This window comes from Erythrolamprus reginae, chromosome 2, assembly GCF_031021105.1.
Source record: "Erythrolamprus reginae isolate rEryReg1 chromosome 2, rEryReg1.hap1, whole genome shotgun sequence".
Taxonomy (NCBI): Eukaryota; Metazoa; Chordata; class Lepidosauria; order Squamata; family Dipsadidae; genus Erythrolamprus; species Erythrolamprus reginae.
Window position 1 is genome coordinate 242,791,453 of NC_091951.1, and position 26,977 is coordinate 242,818,429.

Below are 26,977 nucleotides of genomic sequence, written 5' to 3' on the forward strand. Positions count from 1 at the left end.
AATATCCAGCAGAACTAAGGATGACTCAAATCTGGCACATTTTTGACCTGGGAGTCAGGTAAAAAGGATCATGGCCCCCAAAAAATGTTGCATTTTGTGCATGTGAGATGCCCAAAAGATAAAGGCCCAATGTGTGTGCACAGTTGGGATTTATGGAGATGCTAATTTCAAATAGATAATGGTTTATTCCCCTACGACCAACAACACACTCTCTTCTGGTTCGGCAAATATAGCAAATCATTCCAGAAATTATATTAACAATGGCTTCTTTCTTTTAATGTTTGCAAATGTCAGTATGTACAAAGTAGGGATGTCTTGAAACAACAAATGATCACTGCACCATTTTTTTTCATGTAACATATTCGTTTTGAGAAAACTGTGTCACCAGTCTATAAATGAATATAGCTTTAATCACTTCAGCAATATATACAAACTAACTTTTACATATGTACACAAATATATTTTACAAATAATAAATAGAAACAATTAAAGTCAAGATATATCTTCTCATATATAAAACTCCTTTTGGTGATCAAGTGCTGTTGGCGTTGTTTTTTTAATTTTGCATTAAAAATCTTCAACTTGTTAAGAAATAGTCTTTTAAATCTCATTCCTGAGAAATCGGCTTCATCCAGAAGAAATGATATACATCTTTAAGGGTATCATTCAATATTCACTTATTTTTCCTGCCTGGAGAGACCAATGTGCAGGGAAACCATCTCAATTAAAAAAAAACTTTTAAAAGTATTGCTTTTAATTTTTGCCACACTTTTGATAACCTTTTTCCTGTAGAAAGAGCTAATGTATTCGACATTCAGATGCTAAAGCGGCAGTATCCAAGGTCAGGCACATCTGTTTTTATGTATCTTCACAGAAGTAGAAATTATCTCTTTTTTTAGTGTACAACGTATTAAACCACTGTGACTATAATTGGTTCTAACTTTGAAAGTCAAAGCTTTTGATTAAAAAATTAAAATTGATGAATTATTTTGAACATGCCAATAAATATCTGCATCAAATGCCTTTTTGTGGGTCCATACTACTTCCTGAATCAACAAAATATATCTTTATCTATTCTCCAAAAGTGAAAGTGTAATACTCCATCTTCATATGCTTACATTACCTTAAGAAAAAAAATATTATTTTCCAAGTTAGAAACTGTGTCAAAAGAGGGGATTATTATTTGTTTGGAATATGGATTTATGAAAATCTTAGGTTTAGTTGTCATCACTGTCCACATTTAATAATGAAATTTTGTGTCTGGTAACAATATTGTTATATGAAGCAATATTCCTACAATGTTTATGGTAGTGCTGCTACTTTTTTAGGGATAATTTGATAAACAGGAGTATATTTACTATAAATGCACCTGATTCCTTTTTAAAGGAAAAGCATGAGACTCTACATTAGGTATTTTCTCTTGTGGTGAATGTATTGTCATATAAAGAGAATATGGATTGCTAAGTGTTTCCTAATTTTAATTATTTACCTACTGTGAAACAGCTTTCTCTGGAATCTTTCAGACTTACAAAACATCATTATTCATATATACTGTGGCTTGTAAGCATTTATTGAATAAAAAGTCTAAATATTGTTCTTAATTGCTTATAAAAGTAATTTATAGCCAGCCAAAGCTCCAAAACTGCAAATATCAGCTAAATGGACATTGCACAGCAAAATGCCCACTTGTAGAACTTAATAAAAAAACAACCAAACACCTTAATCCAAATGCATGTAAAAATAAGCAATTTTTCAATAAATAGGGTTTTTTTTTTACACAAGTGCATTATAAAACAAGAGAGTTGGTATAAGAATTATTGAAGTTTGTTCTGGATAATACAAAAATCACCATCTGTGAGAGATTTCTTCTTAATTATAAAAATAAAGTTCTTTATGTAGTTTTTGGTATATGCTGAGCTGATCCAGATAAGGAGATCTACCAGTAGAAGTAGGTTTTACATGCATGCCGCTCACTGAATCAGGAATCAAGTGTGCATTCTGATGTTGATCTGGATGAAGATACTGTCCATCTGCACTTCCGTGTTTCCAGTCGGATGTGAATTTGAATGTATGTTGCTAGTCAGGTTCAGGAGAAACTGAGTCAAGATTTCAGTCTGGGTAAATAATTCCTAGCGCAGGGTCAGATGACAGTATTATAGAAGACAGGTAATTATGTCAGTACAATCATTCCTGTTTGGTCAGTACTCTGGGGAATTTTCTTTCCAAAGTAGAATATCTTCAGTCATTCATTATCTTGGCCTGGTCTCTAAAACAAAAAATAATTTTTAAAATCTTAACACTATTTTCTAAATTAATTGTGTTGGTGACTTCAAACATCTATTTCGGTAATTTGATGGGGTAGCAACTGGCAATGTATTTAATTTAAGCTATCTGTCCAGATGTCAAAAGTGTAATTCTATCAGTATTCAACTTCCTTACTAAACTACATTTCTCAGTTTTCTTCTGGAAAAAACCTCTGAGCTTGTTTCTGAAGTGCTTAGGATGCAATTTAATGAATCATCCATATGTTCTATTCCAAGGAACACAGACCACCTTTCCTTGAGCAAGATGTAAGATTAAATATTTCTATGCATTTTATGTTTGCAAACCCTGCAGGAGTTCAACAAGTAAAGCAAAGCATATAGCAACAGTGAAATCAATTCTTAACTGCTCTGAGATATGAAGTGTAATGAATACTGATACAGAGAGACTTTTTTACCAAGGTTTTATAACCCCTTTCCACAAATCTAATGGCTGTATAAGCACAATATACAAAAACAGCAGAATTTTATACTCCTACATATGCACTCTCAAATAAATATGGTTACTAGGGAAGAGATGCAAATATCCAGTTGAGCGACTGAATGGCAGCAAAAATTTCAACTCTTTGCTGTGATCCAGAGGTCATTTGTAATTTTGCCACCCATAATATGATAGCTATACTGTACTAGCAAAAGACTTGTCACTTAGAAATAAAGCACTTGTGGGGATAAATATGAATAATGTGATTGATTTGATTGATTGATTGATTGATTGATTGATTAATAATACATTGAAAACTCTATCTCAATTCCTTCAAATCTCAAAGCTATCAAAATAATATGGAGACACAAAGTACAGAATTTTTTTTGAAAAAAAATTCATATGGTAAATGATGTACTTAAAGCCCTACTCTTTCTACCTATTCTCAACCACAAATATATCTACCACATTCCTGTACAGTGGTACCTCTACTTACGAACTTAATTCGTTCCGCGACCAGGTTCTTAAGTAGAAAAGTTTGTAAGAAAAAGCAATTTTTCCTAAGGGAATCAACGTAAAAGCAAATAATGCGTGCAATTGGGGAAACCACAGGGAGGGTAGAGGCCCTGTTTCCTCCCAGGAGATTCCTAGAGAGGCCCCACGGAGGCTTCTCCCCATCTTTTCTGGCCCTGTTTCCTTCTAGGAGATTCCTAGAGAAGTCCCACAGAAGCTTCTCCCCGCCTTTTCCGGCCCTGTTTCCTCCCAGGAGATTCCTAGAGAGGTCCCACGGAGGCTTCTTCCTGCCTTTTCCAGTTACAGTTTCGGAGGCTCGGGTTTGTAAGTGGAAAATGGCTTTTGGGAAGGGGCAAAAAAATCTTGAACACCCGGTTCTTATCTAGAAAAGTTCGTAAGTAGAGGTGTTTGTAGGTAGAGGTACCACTGTACTAGCATTATGAGAAAAAAATGTGGCTAGTTCTCTATAGAATTCTGCTTTCAGAAGCAGAAGGGCTTCATCTGCATCATCTTTGCATGAAGACTCTTTATGGCATGAACAGTGCGTTGAAGGCAAGACACAGAGATCTAGAGAAATCTATTTTCCCATCTCTCCCAATTTGCAGAAAATATCCAAGTCCTGTGTTACCTCCATAAAATATAGAACAAGAACAGACAGCATTCTGCTTAAGTTCATATGTAGCTTCAACCTGTCTATTTAGCTGCCTCTCTGTTTCTCAGGAAATTATTCAGGCTTTGCTAAGAGCAATATAGTCTGTGAAATTAGCACCTGTCAGAGACAGGGATGCCTTGTTTCTATTGCATTTTATGATTGACAATGGATTTTGTTCAAGTTTTAGAAGTACAGTTACCCATCTAACAGAACCATTCATCAGCTAAGCTTTTTCTTCCCAAATGCAGGTGGAAGACTGTCGTTTGAACAGGATATCTCCCTAAAGTTGAGAGAATATCTTTAACATAAAAAAACTAGCATGTTAGAGGAAATTGTTAATTTCCACTATAAGTATCTAATGTTCACATGGTTTATATACAGAATTCCCTTTTTCATTGCAACCCAACCTTCAGCAGAAAGAGATCAGAAACAGCAAGTATGTCACACAATTTTCTGTCCAAAGAGACTGCCTCTTACTATTTGAAAATGGCAACGATGGAATGCATTTTCAGGGGTCCACTGCATAGCAAATGAAAGAATTCTTACCATGAATCTATGTTGTTTTGTTTTTTCTTATTACATCTCATAAATTCTACAGCTTCACCCCCTTTTTGGAGAAAAGAGGATCCATTCTGTGAGCAGAACATCACCCTACACAATAAACAAAACTGTTGAATTAGCTATAAATTTATCATCTAAAAAGCCGTCTTTCATTATCTCAACTATATCTTAAATCTAAAATAGACGTTCTGATAAGGCATTGCTTAACTGATTGGTTAGTCCAAAACTTAAAAAAAACAATACCTACTATATGTTTTTATAATATTCATTTGTAATTTAGCAGATATGGATATCAGAATTGAACTGTGAAGGTGAGACATGACAAATAGGAAATCAGTGTTATCAAATCAATCATAGCCTACAAACAAAATAAGATCTAAATATGTGCAGAATCAATAACTCAATCTAATTCCATATATGAAATACAAAAAAATGCCACAAAATGCACAATGTACCACATATCTGAAAAAATTAAGCCTGTTTCAAAGGGTCTGCTCTACAACTTCTCCATCAGTTTTTGTAATTCTGGATCAATTTTACTATTCAAGAAAATTTCCCATCCTCCCATGTAGATCAAGGCAATTGCAAGGTTATTTGTGTTACCATAATATCTCTGCACCATGTCATTAATAAGGGTATCCTGTGCAAAAATATATTTCCAACATCACTTTTGTTTACTATGCACCTAGTACTCTAAGAGAACATAGCATTACTTGTGAGATACAGCTGAGAATTGGAAACTTGTCATACTGCGTCATAGTATTGAAAGGGGGAGTGAATTATTATTAGTAGCAGCAATAAATTAAAGGTCAGTGTTATTTATAGTGATTTGAAGATGCTGTGGGAGTGGAAACTAGAGCATTCTGGTTGTGGAAGACAGAATAGCCATGTCCTCTTCTTTGTTTTATCTCCTCCCATTTGCATAAGTTAGCTGTTAATGGAGAGAGGAGAAAGTGGAAAACATATTCTCCTGCATGGTGCCTGTATTTTCCTGACTATAAAACACATCAAGATTTCAAAGAGGTAAATAAGAAAAAAAAAATTATTGTACTCCTCGGCCCCCAGGAGCACTCTACAGCCCTCCCAAATATTCTGTAAGACCCATTTTTGCAAAACCAGATGCGCAGATGGTTTGGGAGGCCTGCAGAAAGCTCCTGGGAGCCAGGCAGAGCAAAAAGGGAATGCATGGCGGGGTTTGGGATGCAAAAATCGGACCCATTTTTTGCAAAAACGGGGCTTGATGAAGGTTTAGAAGGTTTAGAGTCTGCAGGCCTCCCAAACTCTCTGCACACCCAACGGACCTGTTTTGGTGAAAATGGGATGGGTGAATTTATGTATAAAATGCACCAACATTTCTATCCTCTTTTTTTGCGGGGGGTGGGTGGGTGGGTCATACTCCAAAAATTACAGTTAAGTGCCTTGGCTAAGGAAGAACACTCACTGTAATCCTCCAGTTCCAAATCACAAGCAGCTCTTCCTATGAAAATATACAGTGGTACCTCGGTACTCGAATGCTTTTGTTCTCGTACATTTCGGATAACGAACAAAATTTTTGGCAAAAATTTGCTTCGGTATCTGAACAAAAATTCGGATACCGAACAGCCACAGAAAATTTTGTTTATTATCCGAAATGTTACCGCCGGGGGCTGCTGCAATCCCAGCAGCTTCAGGGGGCTGAGGAGCTCTATAAGAGCTCCAAGCTGCAGGAAGGGTGGGGGCGGCTGCAATCCCAGCAGCTTTGGGGGGGCCCTTTCCTCATTGCTTCCTCTTATTACCTGTAAGCAGCTGCAAAAACTTTCTCCTTCCCGGCGGCGGCAACAGCGGCAGCTTCCCTTCAAGGAGCAACAGCTCCGGGAATGTCACGTGATGAAGGGAAGCTGCTGGAGCGGCGGTAACTGCTGAGATGGCTCTGGCGGCTTCCCTTCATCACGTGACGTTCCCGGCACTGTTGCTCCTCGAAGGGAAGCCACCGCCGGGAAGGAGAAAGTTTTTGCAGCTGCTTACAGGTAATAATACGGAGCATTGAGGAAAGGAGCCCCCCAAAGCTGCCGGAATTGCAGCCGCCCCCACCCTTCCTGCAGCTTGGAGTACCGAATTTATTTATCCCATAGGAAATAAAGAAAATAGATTTAATTGGTTCCCAGCGAGTTAACAGGGGCTGGGAACCAATTAAATCCATTTCCATTATTTCCTATGGGATAAATAAATTCGGTACTCGACCAAATCGGTTCTCGACCACACTTCTGGAATGAATTGTGGTCGAGAACTGAGGCACCACTGTACTAATAAATGTTCTTTTATCATTATATTAATATCAGATTATCTTTCATAAAACTCAGGATACAACTGAATCCAAGAGTGAACAGATAATCAGTAATCTTGGATGGTGACAAAATAATTGACCACAAAAAAAAAAAAGGAAAGGAAAGGAAAGGAAAAGGAAAAAAAAGGAAGTAAACTTACTTTTTCTGGGTTTCTCCAGCCTTGATTCTGACTACTCGTATGCTAAATTCAGGGGTGTCCCACCATCTCAAACTGAAAAAAGATTTTTGTTCCCACTGAAATTTTACTATAAGCAGTTCTCCAATATCAACTTCGGTACACACCAGGAAGGAACTTGTTTTGTTAGTGGAAATCTCAGGCCTGTTTTTAAAAAACAAAACAAACCCACATACAAGTTCAGTCCGTGCTTGTCTTCAACTCACCCCAGGGGCCTATTTCTTTATCAGAGAACATGAAAAAAGGTTTACAGTGTTCCCTCGATTTTCACGGGTTCGAACTTCGCGAAACGTCTACACCACGGTTTTTCAAAAATATTAATTAAAAAATACTTCGCGGTTTTTTCCCCTACACCACGGTATTTCCGGCCCGATGACGTCCTATGTCATCGCCAAACTTTCGTCTGACTTTAAAAAACATTTTTTTATAAACTTTAATAAATAAACATGGTGAGTAACAATCTAAATGATAGCTAAGGGAATGGGAAATTGTAATTTAGGGGTTTAAAGTGTTAAGGGAAGGTTTGGGATACTGTATATTTACTTGTGTATTTACTTCCACATCTCTACTTCGCGGAAATTTGACTTTCGCGGGCAGTCTCGGAATGCATCCCCCGCGAAAATCGAGGGAACACTCATAGGATCTAACAAAACCTTTAATTAGAAGAAAGAACTACATCCTTCCAACTTTCTTCCATCACCAGCTGAAAAACCCTCCAAGACTTCTCTTTTCCTCATCACTGCATGTTCTCCTTCTACTTCAAGAGGTTCCTTGCATAAGGATATGAATTATTTCATTAATTTAAATGTTAATTTGACCTGACCTTTGAATCTTTTTGACGCAAACTCACTCCTTTTCTGAGTGGTAGCCCTTGTCTGGAAAAACCTGTGACTCAAGCAAAGTTGATCTCCTATTATAAATTTCTATTTCCTTAGTGTTCTCCAGATATGACACCACTCTAACTCTAGAAAGTTGAAGAGCTGAACTCTCAATACATTTGGAGGGGATTAGGTTGGGAAAATTGGTATAGTCTTCACAGATGCAATCATATAAAGAGAGGTACTTCAAGGAGCATTGATTTTACTTATTTGTCCAATTTCTATATATGTCCATTTCACAAACATGTGACTTTATTTGGGCAGCTTGCAACATTTATTTTTGCCAGATTTGCCAGGATTTTTCAGATCCTTTCATTCAGACAAGTACCCATTAGATGCCAAGATAGTAGCTGGCAGCAGAACTATGGGTGATTGCAAACTGAGACAATTCAGATTAAAACATGCAATTGATAATCCCATTCTTTATTACTCCTGCTAGATCCCATACTATATCCAACATGAGTGATAAGTGCTGGTAAGCACAGAGACTGATCCCTTATATGCTTTTAATTTCAAATAATTATTGGGGAGCTAAACTATAGAAGGTGGACAAAAAAATGGAAACACTTGACTTTTTGGCATCATAATGTTTGAATATGTTCAAATCAATCAAAATGTGACATATTTTAACATTTTTTTAAAAATTCTGTTATTTGATATGTTTTTTTAAACTTATTTGTTTATTTATTCAATTTTTTAATGCCGCCCTTCTCCTTAGACTCAGGGCGGCTTACAACATGTTAGCAATAGCACTTTTTAACAGAGCCAGGCTATTGCCCCCACAATCCAAGTCCTCATTTTACCCACCTAAGAAGGATGGAAGAACCGTTGAACTTACCTGAACGGTCTTCTCGCTGCACTGCGAAGAGAGTCCAACGTGGGTAGTACTTCAGTCTTATTGGTAGGAACTGAGTTTAGAAATTAGCATAATTAACATGTCCCGCCCACCACTGCCCCCTCTTAGCCAGTGATAAAAACGAAGGAATAGTAAAGGAACAAAAACTTTATTTAACAACTGTAACTTCAATTAAACTGTGCACCTGGGCCCAAACAAGGCCGGGCGGGTTTGGACTCTCTTCGCAGTGCAGCGAGAAGACCGTTCAGGTAAGTTCAACGGTTCTTCTCCACTGCACTGCTCAGAGAGTCCAACGTGGGATATACCCAAGCCACACTTCAGGGAGGGATCGGCTGGCCCAGGGGCGCAGGAATACAAACTCCCTGTAGCACTCTTCTGCCGAAGGCTGCTTCCGTAGAAGCAAAGGAGTCTATACGGTAATGTCTGATAAAAGTTGTAGGGGCAGCCCAGGTCGCTGCCCTGCAAATGTCCTCTAATGGCGCTTGAGTAGTCCAAGCGGCTGAGGTCGCCGCGCTTCTGGTAGAGTGGGCTGTAATTCTACCTGGTAATGGTGTCGCTGTGGTTCGGTAAGCCTCGATGATACAAGTCCTGATCCATCTGCTGATGGTTTTAGATGAAACCTTTCCCCCCATTGAAGATGGGAGAAAGGATACGAAGAGAGCCTCCGACTTCCGAAAGGTGCTAGTGCGGCGGATATAAATCTTAACTGCTCTTCTAACGTCCACCTTATGCCACCGCAGCTCTGATGGGTGAGAGCCATGGGTGCAGAAATCTGGGAGGATAATGTCCTGGGCCCTGTGAAACCTGGTGTTAACCTTGGGAAGAAAACAGGGGTCCAGTCTTAGAGTAACTTTATCCGGATGGAACACACAAAGGTCCGGCCGAACCGATAGTGCTGCAAGCTCCGACACCCTGCGGGCGGAGGTAATGGCGACTAGAAAGGCCACCTTGGCTGAGAGAAAACGAAGCGATACTTCCCTCAGAGGTTCAAAGGGTGGTGCTGTTAGTGCCCTGAGGACCAGCGGTAAGTCCCAGGATGGAAAGTGGTGTATGACAGGAGGAGACAGGTTTGCCGCTCCTCGGAGGAAGTCCTTCACCCAAGGGTGATGAGAGATCGGGGAAAACGGGTCTGGACGAAGGATTGTCGCTATAGCTGCCACCTGTCGGCGGAGTGTGTTGGGTGCCAACCCCTGGTCTAGTCCCTTCTGGAGAAATTCCAGAAGATGCCGTACTGAAGATGACGAGGGCGTGATGTGTTGGGCCCTGCAAAAGGTGCTGTAAGCCCTCCAGGTAGCCTGATAAATACGTGTCGTTGATGGTCGCCGTGCTGCCTGAATGGTGTTAATGACACTTTCCGGAAGCTGCTTCTCCCTCAGGCGGTCCCCTTCAATCTCCACACGGCAAGCTTCCACCACTGTGGGTCTGGATGCACAATGGATCCCTGTGTTAGGACTAGGTGCTGGAGCGGGATTCTCCATGGTGGTAAGGTTGACAGTCCCATGAGGTCGGCAAACCAAGGGCGTCTGGGCCAGTGTGGGGCTACGAGGAGAATGTCCGCCTCCTCGGCCAGAATCTTGGCCACCACCTTCTGCAAGAGACTGACTGGAGGGAAGGCGTAGAGAAGCCCCCTGGGCCATGGCGATAGCAGTGCATTGACCTGCTCGGCCTCTGGTGTCGGAAAGCGGGAGAAAAATCGTGGTAACTGCCTGTTGTGCTGTGTGGCAAAGAGATCCGCTACCGGTACCCCGTACCTCTGGACTATCAGTTGGAAGGCCTCCGGGTTCAATGTCCATTCCCCGGGGTCGATAGTCGTGCGGCTCAGCCAATCCGCCTGGGTGTTTTCCACTCCCGAAATATGCTCCGCTCGGATTGATGCTAAGTGTCTCTCTGCCCATGACATTAGCTCGTGGGCCTCCTGCATCAGACGGCCTGAGCGCGTGCCACCCTGGTGGTTCACATGTGCTCTGGTTGCTACATTGTCCGTCAAGATTAGGACATGTTGGTTCCTTACCATGTCCGTGAATGCCTGTAGAGCGTTGAATACTGCTCGTAGCTCCAGTCTGTTGATATTGGGGTCCCCCAAGTCCTCTGGGGACCACCTGCCCTGGGCCACTTGTCCCCTCGAGTGTGCCCCCCAGCCAGAAAGACTTGCGTCGGTGGTTATTGTTACCTCCTGATGAGGTAAGAAGGGGGAGCCCCTGGAGATGGCTGGTGAGGTCCACCACGGGAGGGAAAGTCGCACTGTCGTGGTCAGGTGCACTTTTCGTTTTGAATTGCTGAGACGAGCCTTTTGGAAGGGAAGGAGGTACCATTGGAGGGGGCGAGCGTGAATCCGAGCCCAAGGAACGATGTTGATGCAGGAAATGAACATCCCCAGTAGTTGTGACAGCTGTGCTAGGGAGGTCCTGCTGTGATGCGAGACGGAACGAACTAACGCCCGTATCTTCTGCTTCCTCTCTGATGAGAGGAAGACGAGACCTGCTGAGGAATCTATTATGGCGCCTAGGTGAAGCAAACGCATAGTTGGCTCTAGATGACTCTTGGCTCGGTTGATAGTGAAACCTGCCCTCTCCAGCGCATCTATTGTCCTGGCCAGGTCTTGCCTGGCTTGCTGAGGGCTTCTGGAGAGAATGATAATGTTGTCTAGGTATGCTAGAAGACGGATAGATCGAGCTCTGAGACTCGCTGTTAAAGTGTCCAAAATCTTGGTGAATGTCCTCGGGGCGGAGGACAAGCCGAAGGGCATGGCCCTGTACTGAAAGTGTTGGTTGAGAAGATAAAAGCGGAGAAACTGTCGATGTTGTGGATGAACCGGGATATGGAGGTATGCCTCCTTGAGGTCGATGGAGGTCATCCAGTCCCCGTGCCGGATAGATGCCAGTATGGAGTGCAGGGAATGCATCTTGAAGCGTTGGTACCTTATGTAAAGGTTGAGTTGCTTCAGGTTCAAAATGAGACGGCAGCCGCCGGAAGACTTGGGGACCACAAACACGATGGAGTAGAACCCTAGCATCTGCTGATGCACTGGTACAGGTTCTATTGCTCCTATGTCTAGGAGGTGTTGGACCTCCTGCAGGATGATGACTCTCTTTTGTGGTTGTCGTAATGAGGTTTCTATAAATCTGTTGGGAGGGTGGTGGAGAAATCTTAGTTGCAGACCCTGGGCTATGGAGTCCAGAACCCAAACGTCTGTGGAGATGGACTCCCAAAAGTCGGTGAAGCACTGCAGGCGCCCACCTATGGGAGTGTCCCGGAAGGAGTCATCTCTGTTTGCGGTAGCCTCCCCGGTTACCTCCTCGAAATGGTCTACGGGATTGCTGGAACTGTTGGCCCCTGTTCCCATAACCTCCTCGCTCGGTACGATAGGTGGGATTATAAGTCCCCTGTCCATATGGTCTGGAGGCCGGGGATGAAACCGAGGTGGTGTCTGAACGAAAGGACTGCCTTCGGTAATAAGGAGCTCCCCTCCTGTCCTGGCGCCTCGCGGAACGTGGTAAGACCTTCTTCTTATCACGGTCCTCAACAAGAACCGAGTCCAGGGATTCCCCGAAGAGCTTGGAGCCCTGATACGGGGCCGCAGCAAGACGCCATTTTGACTTGGCGTCTGCCTGCCACAAACGGAGCCAAAGCAGGCGTCGTGCTGATAGGTTTGATGCCAAGGCGCGGGAGGAGAACCTTGCTGCTGCTAAGGTGGCATCCGCGGAGAATTCTGTAGTGGCAATCAATTTATTCACATCTTGGCGCAGCCTGGCATCCTCCGGGCCTAGTCTGGTTAGCATGTCTTTTAACCAAAGAATAGAGGCCCTGTTAAAGAACGATGCGGCCGATGCCGCTCTGAGAGACCAGGCTGTCAACAAATGCATTCTTCTGGTCATATTTTCCGCTTTCCTATCATCCGGCTTCAGCCCATCTGCCATGTCTGATGGTACAAGAGCATTAGACATCAAGGATGTCACCGGGGTATCCACTGTAGGATACTGGAGCAATTCCTCCACCTCAGGGTCGAAAGTATAAAATTTTCTGTCCCAGGCTGATGGTCCTAGGGCTGCAGTTGGCTGTTGCCAGGGCTTTTTGATGTTTTCTGCGAATATAGGAATGGCAGGGAGGTGTTCAGACTCCCTCTGGGGCTCGTTGATGAGCCTAGCTGCTGGCATGATGCCCACCTCCTGGGCTGCTGGCTTTGCTGAGTTGTCAGGAGTCAAGGTGGCCTTAGCCTTATTCAATAAAACTCTGAAAAGAGACTGCTTGAAAAGGCCTGCCAGTGGAGGTTGCTCAGGTAAGGTGGTCTCATCTCCTGAGAGTTCATCCTCCTGATCCATGGGCATCTCCCCCATGTCCTGCTCATCCTGGAAGGAGTCCTGCACAGATGTGGCTACCTCTGGCACAGTCCAAGGGTTCTGTCTGCTAGGTCTAGGCAGTGGTGAGGGCCTTTGTTGAGCGCCTACTGCAATGCCCTGCGAATATGCAGAGGCAATCATGTCTTGCAAGGATGGAGACATTGTTTGCCAATTGTCTGTGGGTCCTCTAAGGCCCGCTGCAGTAGGAGTAAATGTTGCAGCCTGAGTGGTTTGTGGCCTTGGTTGAATAGCCTGTCTAGACCACTCTGTCTCCTGCCCCCCTTGTGATGGGGGGGCGCTCAAGGGGTGATCTGGTGATAATCCCCCTGTCCCAGAGAGTAGCATGCCCTCTAATGGTGCTTCAGTGACCGAGGGACTTAGGTGCTGAGTGGGAAACATACTGGAGGGGCTAGGTCCCTGCTTGGACTTACTCATTTCCAGTTGGGCCTCTAGGGCCTTGATCTTTTTCTCAGCCTCCTTGAGGGCTGTTGCTGATTGTGATGATTTTCCCTTAGATTTGCTACTGTGAGATTTCTCCTTCCCCTTACTAATTGAGGGGGCAGCCGGCTCACCGGTATTGCTCTGGGGTAACTGCGACATTTCTGAGTCAGTAATTGCTCACAATAATTGCAGTTGGATAGCTTTTCAATGCTAACCCTCGCTGTGAATGATTCAGCTTAGTGTCGCCTACTTAAGGCGTCATAGCTGTCTGGAGCCCTGATTGGTTCAGGAGGGCGTGGTCTATGCCCTAGGCTCCTTGTCATGCCCTTCCAAAATGGCTGCCCGGGAGGATTGATTTTGCCTTCTCATCCAAGATGGCGGCCGTGACGTAGTCTGGGGGGCGAATAATGGCGGGAAAGGACTTGCAGTCCAACAATCTGCCCAGTGCTGGTTTAGGAGGTAAGAAGACTCTCCTTGCGGCTGTAAAAAAACGGGCTCTCTTTGCCTGCCGCTTCCCAGCTATTTCGCTTTTCCCCTTTCTCTCGATCGTTCCCTTAGGGCTGCCTGGTGCTAGCCGCTTGGGCGCCGCCTTCCAAAGCCGCCTCACAGCTGATAGGCACCCCGCGGCTGTCCGGGGCTTCTCCTGCCGCTGCGCCGCTTCCAAAGCCGCCCTACGGCCGTTTGGGATCCCCGCGGCAATCTGAGGCTTTTTCTTGTCGCCTCGCCGCTAGCCGCCGCTGCTAAAGCCGACTCCCAGCTGATTCAGCTCCTCGCGGCAAACCGGGGGTTTTTCGGCTCCTCTCTGATGGCCGGAGCCGATCCTGGAGGTGTCTGCCTGCGCTGGGTGTCCAGGAGGGCAATTTGGACAAGGGGGTTATGATCGCGGGCGTCAGGGACCCCATACCAGCGGACCCTGTCAGCAAGGCAATACTCCGGGGAGCAGAGGCCTCTCAGGGGTTAACAAGTTGGAGAACTATACCCCAGAGGGCAGAGGCTCTCTTTCCAGGAACTCTTCTTCTTCCTGTAGAAATGGAGAAAAAAGGAAAAAAATTATTAGTGTACAAACTTTATTTTACAAGGAGAACAAAACTCATATGTCCCTACTCTATGAACTGAGTTTTTAAAACTGGCTAAGAGGGGGCAGTGGTGGGCGGGACATGTTAATTATGCTAATTTCTAAACTCAGTTCCTACCAATAAGACTGAAGTACTACCCACGTTGGACTCTCTGAGCAGTGCAGTGGAGAAGGCTGAGTCAACCTTGAGCCGGTGATGAGATTTGAACCGCTGACCTACAGATCTACAGTCAGCTTCAGTGGCCTGCAGTACTGCACTCTACCTGCTGCGCCACCCCGGGTCATTTTTTTACAGAAATTTAAGGAAATTGGTTATAACCTTCTAGAAATGGCAGATCTCTCAGACTTTCAAAGAGGCCAAATTGTTGGTGCTCGAATGGCAGGCGCTAGTGTAACAGAAAGTGCCCGAATGTTTGGCGCTTCAAGAGGTAATGACTGCTTTTGAAAGAGAAGGGAAAACGTCCTCAGCCAAGCACAGGTCTGGTCGAAAGTCTGGTGTCTGGCGTCTCAAAAGTAATGACTGCTTTTGAAAGAGAAGGGAAAACGTTCTCAGCCAAGCACAGGTCTGGTCGAAAGTCGAAGTTGTCTGAGAGAGACCGTCGGACTCTAAAGCTAATTGGTAGAGCAGATCGCAAGACCGCAGCTCCTAAAATCACTGCAGAGCTCAATAGACACGTACAGAACCCAGTTTCCACAAAAACTGTTCGAGGGGAGCTTCACAAATCTGGATTCCACGGAAGAGCTGAAACGTGTTTCCATTCTTTTGTCCACCCCCTGTATGTCAATAGGCTTTCTTAAAAAATAGTAGATTTTCAACCAGAGAATATTTTACCAGATTGCCTTTTAACAAACGATTGGTTTACACTTGATCATTAAACTATTCACATACTTAATAGGGTTTTTTTAGGGACTACCATTACTTCCACTTAGCTCCTTGTCTTTGTATGCAAAAGGCCTAATCCCAGGTTCATGAGATGCATATTTTATTTCACCCAAGTAGAAGTGCATAATGAGAAGCCACCATTTGCTACAGCTTTCTATATACATTTCCCAAACAGAGCAACTGGACACAATCAACTCTTCCTTCTTTGTACTCATGGGGTGTGTCAAAAGCCTAAATATTATCTCTTTCGTACACTTCCTTGAAAGGCAGCGGGTAGGACAAAAGTGACACTCACTTCTCTCATGCAGCACTTTTGTATAACGTGCAAAAAGTTATCCGAGAATTTCTTCTAAAAGACACTGGAAACAATTAAATGGAACAAAATGTACCACATCCTTCAGTGAAAACACTCAAGTAGGAATCACTCTCAAATGACTCTGCAAGCAATTTCTGCAGCCAATAGGAACATGTTTTAAAATGCAACAGTATATTGATAAATGTGTAGGAAGTTGTTTCAGATGATACTCACATTACAAACGGTATGTTCTCACTTTCTTTCTTGGTGCCATAAAAAGAAACAAGAAATGGCTCGTTTCTCTTGGTAATGTTAAATTTTCCAAAAAAATGTATCTTGACCTGGAAATGAAAGACTGAGAACAAAAGATGCAAAATGTTATTAATAAATTCTGCTATTTTCAGTTTGGAAGATAACACTTTTGTGCTCAAATATGGAAATTAATTTTATAGACAACATATCTTCAGTTTTTTAAAAAGTTGCCCTCCCCCCAAAATCTGATAATCTACAAACAGGAGGCAGTAGTATCAAATGCTGATATTCTCCCATCTAATTTCCCACAAAGTCAGAAGATCAGATCAAAGTATTATTTGGGAATTGTGTACTGCAATACTAAGTATGGTTGCATGAGATAAAGGTGTTTATTCCTATTACAACAAAAAGTAATTACAAAATGAATTCTAAATTATCTAATTCTGCTATAATGTAAAAATCAGTTACAAATCCAAATGAAGATTTTGAAATATATTATTGACACACACACCCAAACATTTGTTATATGAAAATAATTTAAACATAGCTACTTTAATTAATAGCACTGCTAATAACAGCCGCATCAAATAACATCTTCCTATCGCTGCTCCTTGGTTAGGATTTCAATTAAGTTTCTACCAGTCTTAGATTATGAATCTAACTGTAGATTACTCACACATAACAACCATATAATATCAATAATGGATGGGCTCATTGAGCATTGGAGAATCCTGCCTCAGAATGCTTGTGTTCGCTTACAAAAACCAGGTTACTGGATTGATATTCAAACTTACTATGCACTTGAGAAATACAAATGTTATCATATTTGATATGAACTGCTTACTTTTCAATTTCAATAGTAGGCTTAATTAAAACAAGTGCTTAATTTGAATCTAATAAGTCTATCGTCCTTAAATTTATAATGAACTCAGACTTTAACCAAGAACATTATTGTTGTTGTTGTTGTTGTTGTTGTTGTTGTTGTTATTATTATTTATTAGATTTGTATGCCGCCCCTCAATGAGGTCTGCGAAAGAGTCCTTTCTGTTCAATTTGTTCTGAAATTAAGTTTATTTTCAAACGTTATATTCCATCAGTGGCAAACCCATGACCTAAAAATAAAAAGTTTGCAGCAGATCACAAATACCTTTATAAGGTGCGTGTGAACGGGTCTTTAGATACATTTTGCTGCTCCTCTTGCTTCCCACTCTTTTGACTTCATACCCTAAATTATTGCAACGGTTCTTTCGGCAGCTCAAGCAAAGCCCTCTTTCAAATGTTTCCTTTGAATTGCATCGGTACGCCATGATTGGTGTTTCTTCATACAAGAGGGAATCAATGAAGAGGTGGATGGAGCGTTCATGAGAGCATTTCACCAGCTGATCAGATTCTTAGGGGGTAAAAAAATGACACAAACTGTATTGTATAGGGACGCATTTCTATTGTTCAGCAATTATGATAAGCAAATCTATGCCAGACGTTCCCCAGTGTAACAAATTTGGTGAGAATTCTCTCACACTCTGAGCAATATTTCAATTGTGAAGATAATGTTCATTAATGAATGCCATTGCTTTTCTTCACTGCTTCTTCTTTAGTACTATTTTATCCTACTTGGCTGCAGTTTCCCCTTTCCTGCATTAAAACTTATCAATAGTGTCCTCCAATTAGGAATTATACAATACTGGTGATAATAACCACAATGATCTATAGCTCATTTTATTGGCTACAATAAGAAAGAAAAGGAAGATATTAAGGACAGCCTAGACCAGGGGTGGGGAGCAGTATTGGGTTGCTATCAGATCGTCCTGGAGCAGATGAACTGGTAGCAATGGGAGGCTCCGCCCAACTGCCCGGATGTCATCAAAAAAGTTCTGCGCATGCACAGAAGCGTTGCAACTGCACACTCCAATTCCCAAACTGGTAGCAAAGGTAAGTGAAACACACCATTGTTGGGGAACTATGGCTTTTTTACAATCTGTGGAGTTCAAGCTAGAGGTATAACAAGCAGGAAGAGGGAGATTATGATCCCGCTATATAGAATGCTGGTGAGACCACATTTGGAATACTGTGTTCAGTTCTGGAGACCTCACCTACAAAAAGATATTGACAAAATTGAACGGGTCCAAAGACGGGCTACAAGAATGGTGGAAGGTCTTAAGCATAAAATGTATCAGGAAAGACTTAATGAACTCAATCTGTATAGTCTGGAGGACAGAAGGAAAAGGGGGGACATGATCGAAACATTTAAATATGTTAAAGGGTTAAATAAGGTTCAGGAGGGAAGTGTTTTTAATAGGAAAGTGAACACAAGAACAAGGGGACACAATCTGAAGTTAGTTGGGGGAAAGATCAAAAGCAACATGAGAAAATATTATTTTACTGAAAGAGTAGTGGATCCTTGGAACAAACTTCCAGCAGATGTGGTAGATAAATCCACAGTAACTGAATTTAAACATGCCTGGGATAAACATATATCCATCCTAAGATAAAATACAGAAAATAGTATAAGGGCAGACTAGATGGACCATGAGGTCTTTTTCTGCCGTCAGACATCTATTTTTCTATGTTTCTAAGTGAACCATTCCATGAAGTTCACATATTGTAAAAGAGCCAGAGTTCCCCACTCCTGGTCTAGATTGAATATTTGAACATAATAGTGGGCATCTATAACTGACTACACACAGATAAGCATAATAATATAGTTTTGTCTTTTACATGCTATACTGGACCGGCTATCACTACAGCCAAAATATCACATGCACGCAATGAAAAGTGAGCAGAACACTAACATATAACACCTCCCAACTATCTCTGGAACACTATTTTACTTTTTTATCTTCTATAACTTGAGAAGGGAAGTTAATCAAGACAGAGAACAATACAGGTAGTCCTCAACTTACAACCAGTCGCTTAGTGACTGTTATAACAGACACGCACACACCCCAAAAAACCACATCATTTCAACCTCTTCCCAGAATCACATGATCACATTTCGAGTGCTCAGCAACTGGCCCACACTTATGGTTGTTTGCAGCACCCCACGGTCGCATGAATGCAATTTATTACATTTTTTAAAATTGGAAACTGGTTTTTAGTTCCTGTTTCTGGCAAAATTAAAAAAAAAACACCTATTGCAGAAAAGGGGTTACTTAACAACGGATTCCCTTAACAAAAAAAAAGGGGTCATAAAATTGGGTCCGTTGTATGATGATCTACTAATAAGATTTATAACTGTAATTCCAAGCCCTGGTTTAATGTGGAACCAATGTGAGCAAAACTCTGAACCATATGAGCAACAAAAAATACAAACTCCTTCCTTAATAGATATTTCTATAATGATTCTAAGAAAGAGTAACAATTCCAAACAGAACTAACATTAGTTGTGAATAGCAGCAGCCATAGAATCTTCATGATGCTGATTCAGGGTGGAGGGCATTCAGATTTGAAAACTTACCTTGAAAGCCTTTCTCAGCAATCAGGCGCAGGGCTTCAGCTAAATTGCAACCTGGCTGGAAGCTACCTCCATTGGGATAGATATCAATGTGGCCCACCGGCTGCTGTATACCAATGCTGCGGTCTGGGGAGCCTCTGATGTAAGTATGCAAGACATCCACAAAGACAGCATCGTCTGGAGAAAGGCGTCTAGATGCCTCAGCATATTCAAAGAGAGGTCCAGCAGGATCTAAACCTTAATGTGACAGTAAAAGAAAGAGACACGTTATTGGTCCTCTGACCTTTGGATGTCATTGGTAGCATCATGATAACATTTGCAGACATGGTCCATATTTTTATTCATTATCAGTGCCAAATTTCCTATCAATGCTACTGGGTTTTGCAAATGAGAAATGTGCTTATATTTTGCCTTTATTCTTTTTACGAATGACTTGAGTTGATAAATATGCCTAATGCTCCTTCTTATATTTCCCATAACAACCATGAAAGATAAGTGGGCCAAAAGTGTGTGACTTGTCTAAAGACAGCCAGCTGGCTTTCATGTTTAAGGACTAGAACACTTGGTCACCTAGCTGCTAGTCTGCTGCTTTAACCACTACACCAAACTGCTGTCCTGAAGAAACAAGGAAGGAAGGAAGCATTGTGTAGTTTTAGAATAAACAATAAGAACTCAATTATAACTGGACGGTGCCCAAAATAACATGCAACACTAGAAAAATCAGTCAATGTGAAGTCTAAGATACTCTGTCCAAAAAACCCCCACTTTCATAAAAATATAGCTAATCCTTGACTTGCCCCCATTTACTTAGTGACCATTCAAAATTACCGACAGCACTGGGAAAAAGTGACTTATGACCAGTTTTCATGCTTGTGATGGTTGCAGCATCCCCACAGTCACATGATCAAATTTTAGACTTTTGGCAACTGGTGGGTATTTATAGCACTTGCTGTGTTCTGGGGTCCCATGATCACCTTTTGCAAACTTTTGACAAGCAAAGTCAACGGAGAAGCCAGATTACCTTAACAACTAGGGGGTCATCTGGTCCAACCCACCTGCTTGAGCAAGAGAATCCTATTCACAGTCACATGATAGAGGTGTTCTAGTATTTGAGGGGCTACCACCAAGAAGGGGGGACGTCCTATTTTCCATAGCATTTGAATGCAGGACAAGAAGCAATGGATTGAAATTAATCAAGGAAAAAAAGTAATCTAGAACTAATGAGGAATTTTCTGACAGTGAGAATAATTAACTAGTGGAACAGCTTGCCACCAGAAGTTGTGGATGCTCCAACACTGGAAGTTTTTAAGAGGTTGGACAATCATTTGTCTGAAATGGTACAGGCCAGGTTTCCTGCCTGAACTAGAAGATCTCAAAGGTCCCTTCCAGCCCTATTCTGACTGAACTATGTTACTAACTTAACAACTGCAGTGATTCACTTAACAACTGTGGCAAGAAAGGTTGTAAAATAGGACAAAATTCACTTAACAACTGTCTTGCTGAGCAATGGAAATTTGGGGCTCAATTGTGGTTATAAGTCGATGACCAACTGTAATTATTTATTCATTTACTGTACTATACACAAAGTAAGATAAATACTTTAACATTTCAATGTTATTTTTTAAAAAATTCAAATATAAAGAAGTCAAAAGAAAAAAGAAAAACATTTCACTGATACAGAACAAAACCATGAAGGGATTGTGCAAATGTTATATAAACGCTTTAAATACTTCTGAAATGTCAAGTAGCTCTTCTAAAAAAAATTGATTTCCAGCACTTATAAATGAATTGCATGATTGTCTGCAAAGGCAGTAAATTCCAAAGTTATAATTAAGGCCTCAAATAAGCACCCATTTAAACAGAAAGCTTAAGATTGCCATCCAAATAGCTTATTTTACAGGTCATGTGTTGCTTTTATAAAGGCGGAAATCCTCAGTTCATAAATCCCACTGAAGCCAATGACTTCTCAGGGCAAAGACTGCCACTAAGGCACTTATTTTTTTTTATTTTTTTTTGTGATTTTTGAGGAGGAGGGGGATTCTTAACACACAATGGCCCTTTACACTCTTGAGGGGAAAGCAATGGTATATATGCTGGAAAACACATAGTTTTCATTAGCTCCTCATTTTATAATAGTTGCTATCAACATATGCCAGAATTGTATCTTAAAATGTTTAGTGCTTTGAAAGATTCACTGTAATTCCCTTTCTAATTATTATTCTGATTGAAATAATGATTTTCTTACCTGTAATTCTATTAATCTTTTTACTGGTCAGACTTCCAGCAATGCCAGCAACATGGGCACCAAGGCTATATCCCAGCAAATGGACTTTGTCGAGAAAATAACCGAACTGCTCCTGAGAACAATCATTTTTAAAAGATGTAGCTTTAAAATGCAAATGTTAACTTGCTTGCTAATTTAAAAAAAATCAGTTTCACTTCAAGGACAACAAAATTATAGCAACAGCAGGAAATCTGCACTTTTTTATATGAAATGCAAATACATAAAAATCCATGTAAGATGGCTAAGGGACAAAACTTGAGAGCAGCAAAAGAAAAGTGGATTTTTTTAAAAAAGGGGTTTTTTTGCTTAAAGCATTCAGAAAGACTTCTAAAGCCAGAAATACATTTTTCTAAATTATTCATAACTCAAGCCTTCTCCATCAACACGATGCCCAAAGCAGCACATTTTATTTTTTTTAAAAAATAAGTATAAATAAACCATTTAAAAGCAATATCACAACAAAAATAAACAGAACATTAGCCAGAAATATATATATATATAAAATCTACCAGTATTCAACATCCTGCCCAAAGGCTTTATTATAAGAGCATTTATTCCAAAGGTATTAAAGAAAGATAAGCATTCCTGATGAAAAAAAATGCTTTAGAAAGAAGGATATGGAAATACAAAGATTTTTTTTCCTCCTAGAGATACTGCATGTTAGCAAATGTGTATATTTATCCCCATATGTGATCTGGCTTGAGGGGAAGCGAGCTCTGTTTACAGCCTGTTATCTGCAAAATGTAAAATATCAGAACTAGCTTATCCTCATATTTACTCTTCCACTGAAAGAGGTACTCTATTTGTGACTATGTCCCACCTGCCTAGATGAGGAAAGGGGGAAAGAAAGCCACCTGCAATCATTTTAACATTTTAAGTGAACTTAGACTATCCACGGTTGACCTCTCCAGATTCCTAAGAGGTCAGTAAGGGGTGTACATAAGCGCACTAGAGTGCCTTCCGTCCCCTGTCCTATAGTCTCTCCTATATCTCATATTTCATCTCTACTATATCCTCTATAACCTTCATTGTGTATTATTGTGTATTAGACAAAATAAATAAATAAAATAAAAAATAAAAACTTCCCAAGGCCTCCAATCCTTTGTGAGCGCTCTCAACAGCCATAAAAAAAATCAGTGTCTGCCTTCCAACAATCAGCACCTCCTCATTGCTGCTAAGAAGTGGATTTCAGATGAAGATCTAAACAGAGAAATAGTTCTTCCACTCTAGATCATTTGAATTTATTAGTTTATCAAATTTATGCGGCTGTCTGTTCACAAGAGCCGATTCTGGCTGTAACTTGTTACATCCAAAATTTACTAAGAACAGCCTCGTGCATTCAGGAGGCAATTTGGAGGGACAATATTATAATGTTGGAAGTAAAGAGACTGCAAAGGGATGCATGGAATTAAGCAGCACTGTATTAAGAATACTTGCAAGGATAGTTTGTATAAAGGTAAAAGTTTCCCTGCACATGCATCCTAAGGGTTTCTGGCTCTAGGGGCGGTGCTCATCTCCGTTTCTAAGCCAAAAAGCCCAGCATTGTTCGAAAACATCTCCATGGTCATGTGGCCGGCATGACTAAACATCAAAGGCGCAAGAAGCCCTGTTACCTTCCCACCAAAGTGGTCCCTATTTCTCTACTTGCATTTTTTACATGCTTGGCATGTAGGTTGTTGCTGCTGTTGTTGTTGTTGTTGTTGTATTATTATTATTATTATTATTATTATTTATTAGACTTGCATGCTGCCCCTGGAGCAGCTCACAACAACAATATAAACAATATAAGTACGAATCTAATATTTTATTTATTTATTTATTTTTATTTTATTTTATTTATTTATTGGATTTGTATGCCGCCCCTCTCCGGAGACTCGGGGCGGCTAACAGCAATAATAAGACAGCGTACAATAATAATCCAATACTAAAAATGATTACAAACCCATTAATATAAAAAAACCAAACATACATACATACATACATACCATGCATAAAATTGTAAAGGCCCAGGGGGAAAGAGTATCTCAATTCCCCCAGGCCTGGTGGCAGAGGTGGGTTTTAAGCAGCTTTCGAAAGGCAAGGAGGGTGGGGGCAATTCTAATTTCTGGGGGGAGTTGGTTCCAGAGGGCCGGGGCCGCCACAGAGAAGGCTCTTCCCCTGGGTCCCGCCAAGCAGCATTGTTTAGTTGACGGGATAATTAATAATTAAAACTATGACTAAAAACCCATCATCATAAAAAACAATAAATATATCACAATCATATCCACACATAACTTTTTATGGTCAGAAGGCGGGGGCATGTACTAGTTGCCCCATGCCTGGCGACATAGATGGGTTGGCAGAAGCAGGGACAAATAGCGGGAGCTCACTCCGTTACGTGGCGCTAAGGATTCAAACTGCTGAATTGCCGATCTTTCTGATCGACAACTTCAGCGTCTTAGCCACTGAGCCACCGCGTCCTCTTATAGGATATTTAGCTGGGATAGTTTCCAGGAAAGCCATAAAAGCTTGAAAAAGACACAGCAGCTTTAACGATCCATATAGCAAGCTGCTTCATATATTCCTGTGTGTTTCAAGGCTATCTTTTAGAGGCTTTGAACAGCTCTAAAGCAAGAATGTGAAGAAGAACAATAATGTATATTCATCACTACCCAGCAGAAGGCACATTAGGCGCCTCAGGAATGGAAAACATTCTAGGTCAAAGAAGTCCCTAGAGTATGTAAGCAAACATTCAGATAGCTTCATCCCTTATTTACAAAACTGACACTTAAAAGGCTTGATGTCACTTGCATTCGATACAGGTAGTCCTCGATTTGCCAGAGTTTCTTTTTTTAGTTACTGTTTGTTGTGGTTAGCTCTGGCCCAGCTCCTGCCCCAAGGACTGTGGATGTGGGGGAGACATCCACATGCTGCAGGCCTGTTTCCCCCCCCCCCCCCCACGGTGGAATCTGCTGATGAAGGCTCCTCTGACCAAGAAGACATAAGTGACAGGGAGGAGGAGAGTGTGGCAGACAGCTCAGAAGGAGATCAATTATCTAGCTCCTCCTTGGATTCAGAACAAGAGTTAATGATACAGCCACGCATGCAGAGAGCGATGCATAGGCAACAACAACTGAGAGATTATTATCAAAGAAAATGAGGCCACCTGTGGTTGGGTGGGGCTGTGGTAATTAGTGAGGCTGCTATAAAGAGCAGCCTGTGGGTTTGGCCATTGTGGAGGATTATCTGATCGTTGTGTTTTGTGACTGCTTTACTGACTTTGGCCTTTTGTGTGCTGATTTTTCCCTGCTTTGAAACTAAACCAGAGCAAATTGTGTTTCACTTTGTGAAAGAAGAAGGACTGTGAATTGCCTCACAGCTGCAAGTATCACAGAACTGATAAGGAACTTGTACAAATTACCAGTTTGTTTGGAGATGAGTGTTCTTTGCTATACCAAAAGAGGGCTTAGGTTAAGTGAATTTTCATTACAAAGAACATTGTTTTGAATTTTCAAATATGTGTGTGTCTGAAATTTGTACCTGTGAATTTTTGGGAGGAGTCTACCAGAGAGCCCGACAGAACACTGAAAAAAGTGAATTATGACAATTTTTCACACTTATAACTTGCAGCATCTTCATGATCATACGATCCAAATTCAGATGCTTAGCATGTGATCACCTCTGATAACTTTCTGACAAGCCAAGTCAACGGGGAAGTCAAATTCACTTAACAACTATGTTACTAACTTAACAACTACAGTGATTCACTTAACAGCTATGGCAAGAAAGATTGTAAAATGGGACAGAATTTACTTAACAACTGTCTCACTTAAGCAAGAAATGCTTGGCTCAATTCTGGTCATAAGGACTACCTGTAATTTCCAATCATCATACAGATTCTCACTCACATAAGAAATAGTGTCAGTGCAAATATTGTTAAGATAACTTTTCAGGCAAGAGCTGGAATATGAAAGTTTGGATGTTTTCACATACTGAAAATACGAATTAACAGAAAATAACAATACAATGAAGTTATCTATGCTACATATGTTAGCATATGTTACATAAGTCGATACCCAACAGACTTTTTTTCCCCAATGAGGAAGCATTTCAACTATGAGCTAGTGTAGCAATAGCTCCATCCTAAGAACCCACAAACTGTTTGAAAATGTTCACAAATTGGAGATGTACTGATAGTAAAAATAACTGCTCCTCTCTGAGTTATTACAGGTCATGCCACAAAACCCCTTTCTCCATCCATCCATAGAAAGGAGGAAGCAAATAAATTGTTCTCACTTATTATTCCATTCAGTATGCATTTGCTGGCCAAATGATGGGAGTACCGAAAAGTCATCAAGTCAGTTTTCACCTTAAAAGCATAAGAGCAAGGTGTAATGAAGCATAAAAAGGACCACCCAGCAGCTCCATTTAACATTAATTTTAAAAAAAATTGATAACAATGGTTTCAAATTCAGTTCAGCCAGAAATAAATATAGCTAACATTATGGAATCAAAACCCCAAGGCCTGTTTTTTTACGGGACAAAAATTCCTCATTTGGAAATGTCCTTAGCTTGGATTCTAGGTATTCGAAACCTTTAACTCACAAGATATTGTGCTGTTCAGAACAGGCAAATAGATTCTTACCTCCATCCAATCAACGAATACAGCAATATCTTCTCCCACCTGCTTTGTAAAGTACGCAGATGTTGTATAATGCAAACTGGCTCGAGCTAACCAGTTAACCACAATGACATTGGAATCAGGCTCCCTGTTATACAGTGCCTTCACTAGCTTAGGAACCCAGCTCTCATACATGCCAGTCACCTAAAATACAATAAATTCTATGTCAAAGTATAATATTAACTTCAAAGGATAGATATTAGCTACACTTACAAAGACAAAAAATATAATTATGAAATATTTTTCAAAGTAAGCAACCATAAACAAGTTCATGGATTAGTTAAGGAGTGCACTGATAGTAACCTTGTCCAATCTGGTGCTCTTCTACAGATGTAAAACTTACATACATTTCCATGTTAAGAATTTATGGGGATTGTTCAAAACATGTGCAAAGCATCCATCTGGGGAAATCGCCTGGGCATATTATATTTTAATCATATAAAAATTAATCCTTTAATAAATTATTGCCTCAAATTGTGCAAAGGCCAGTATCTTTATATATTTATTGCAAAATGGAGAATTAGTAAATTATGCCTGCCTTTTCAAGTAACCCCCATGCTGTTGTGGCTATCTGAAGGCCATTAGTAAAACAGCTGTG

At 41.1% G+C, this 26,977-nt stretch overlaps 1 protein-coding gene across 2 annotated transcripts in view; it reads right to left on the bottom strand.

The window, feature by feature from the left end:
• Window positions 1–249: 249 nt before the first annotated feature.
• The window catches only part of LPL (lipoprotein lipase), a 45,659-nt gene continuing 18,931 nt past the window's right edge, over window positions 250–26,977 (bottom strand). For both annotated transcript variants that reach the window (XM_070742359.1, XM_070742358.1), the window contains exons 3-10: window positions 26,344–26,523; window positions 21,681–21,792; window positions 19,439–19,672; window positions 17,132–17,374; window positions 15,967–16,087; window positions 6,932–7,111; window positions 4,454–4,558; window positions 250–2,266 (exon numbers count right to left, since the gene is read on the bottom strand). In XM_070742359.1, the coding sequence (XP_070598460.1) occupies window position 2,266; window positions 4,454–4,558; window positions 6,932–7,111; window positions 15,967–16,087; window positions 17,132–17,374; window positions 19,439–19,672; window positions 21,681–21,792; window positions 26,344–26,514 (1,167 nt within the window). In that variant the 5' untranslated portion in view covers window positions 26,515–26,523 and the 3' untranslated portion in view covers window positions 250–2,265. The remainder of the gene's footprint in view (window positions 2,267–4,453; window positions 4,559–6,931; window positions 7,112–15,966; window positions 16,088–17,131; window positions 17,375–19,438; window positions 19,673–21,680; window positions 21,793–26,343; window positions 26,524–26,977) is intronic.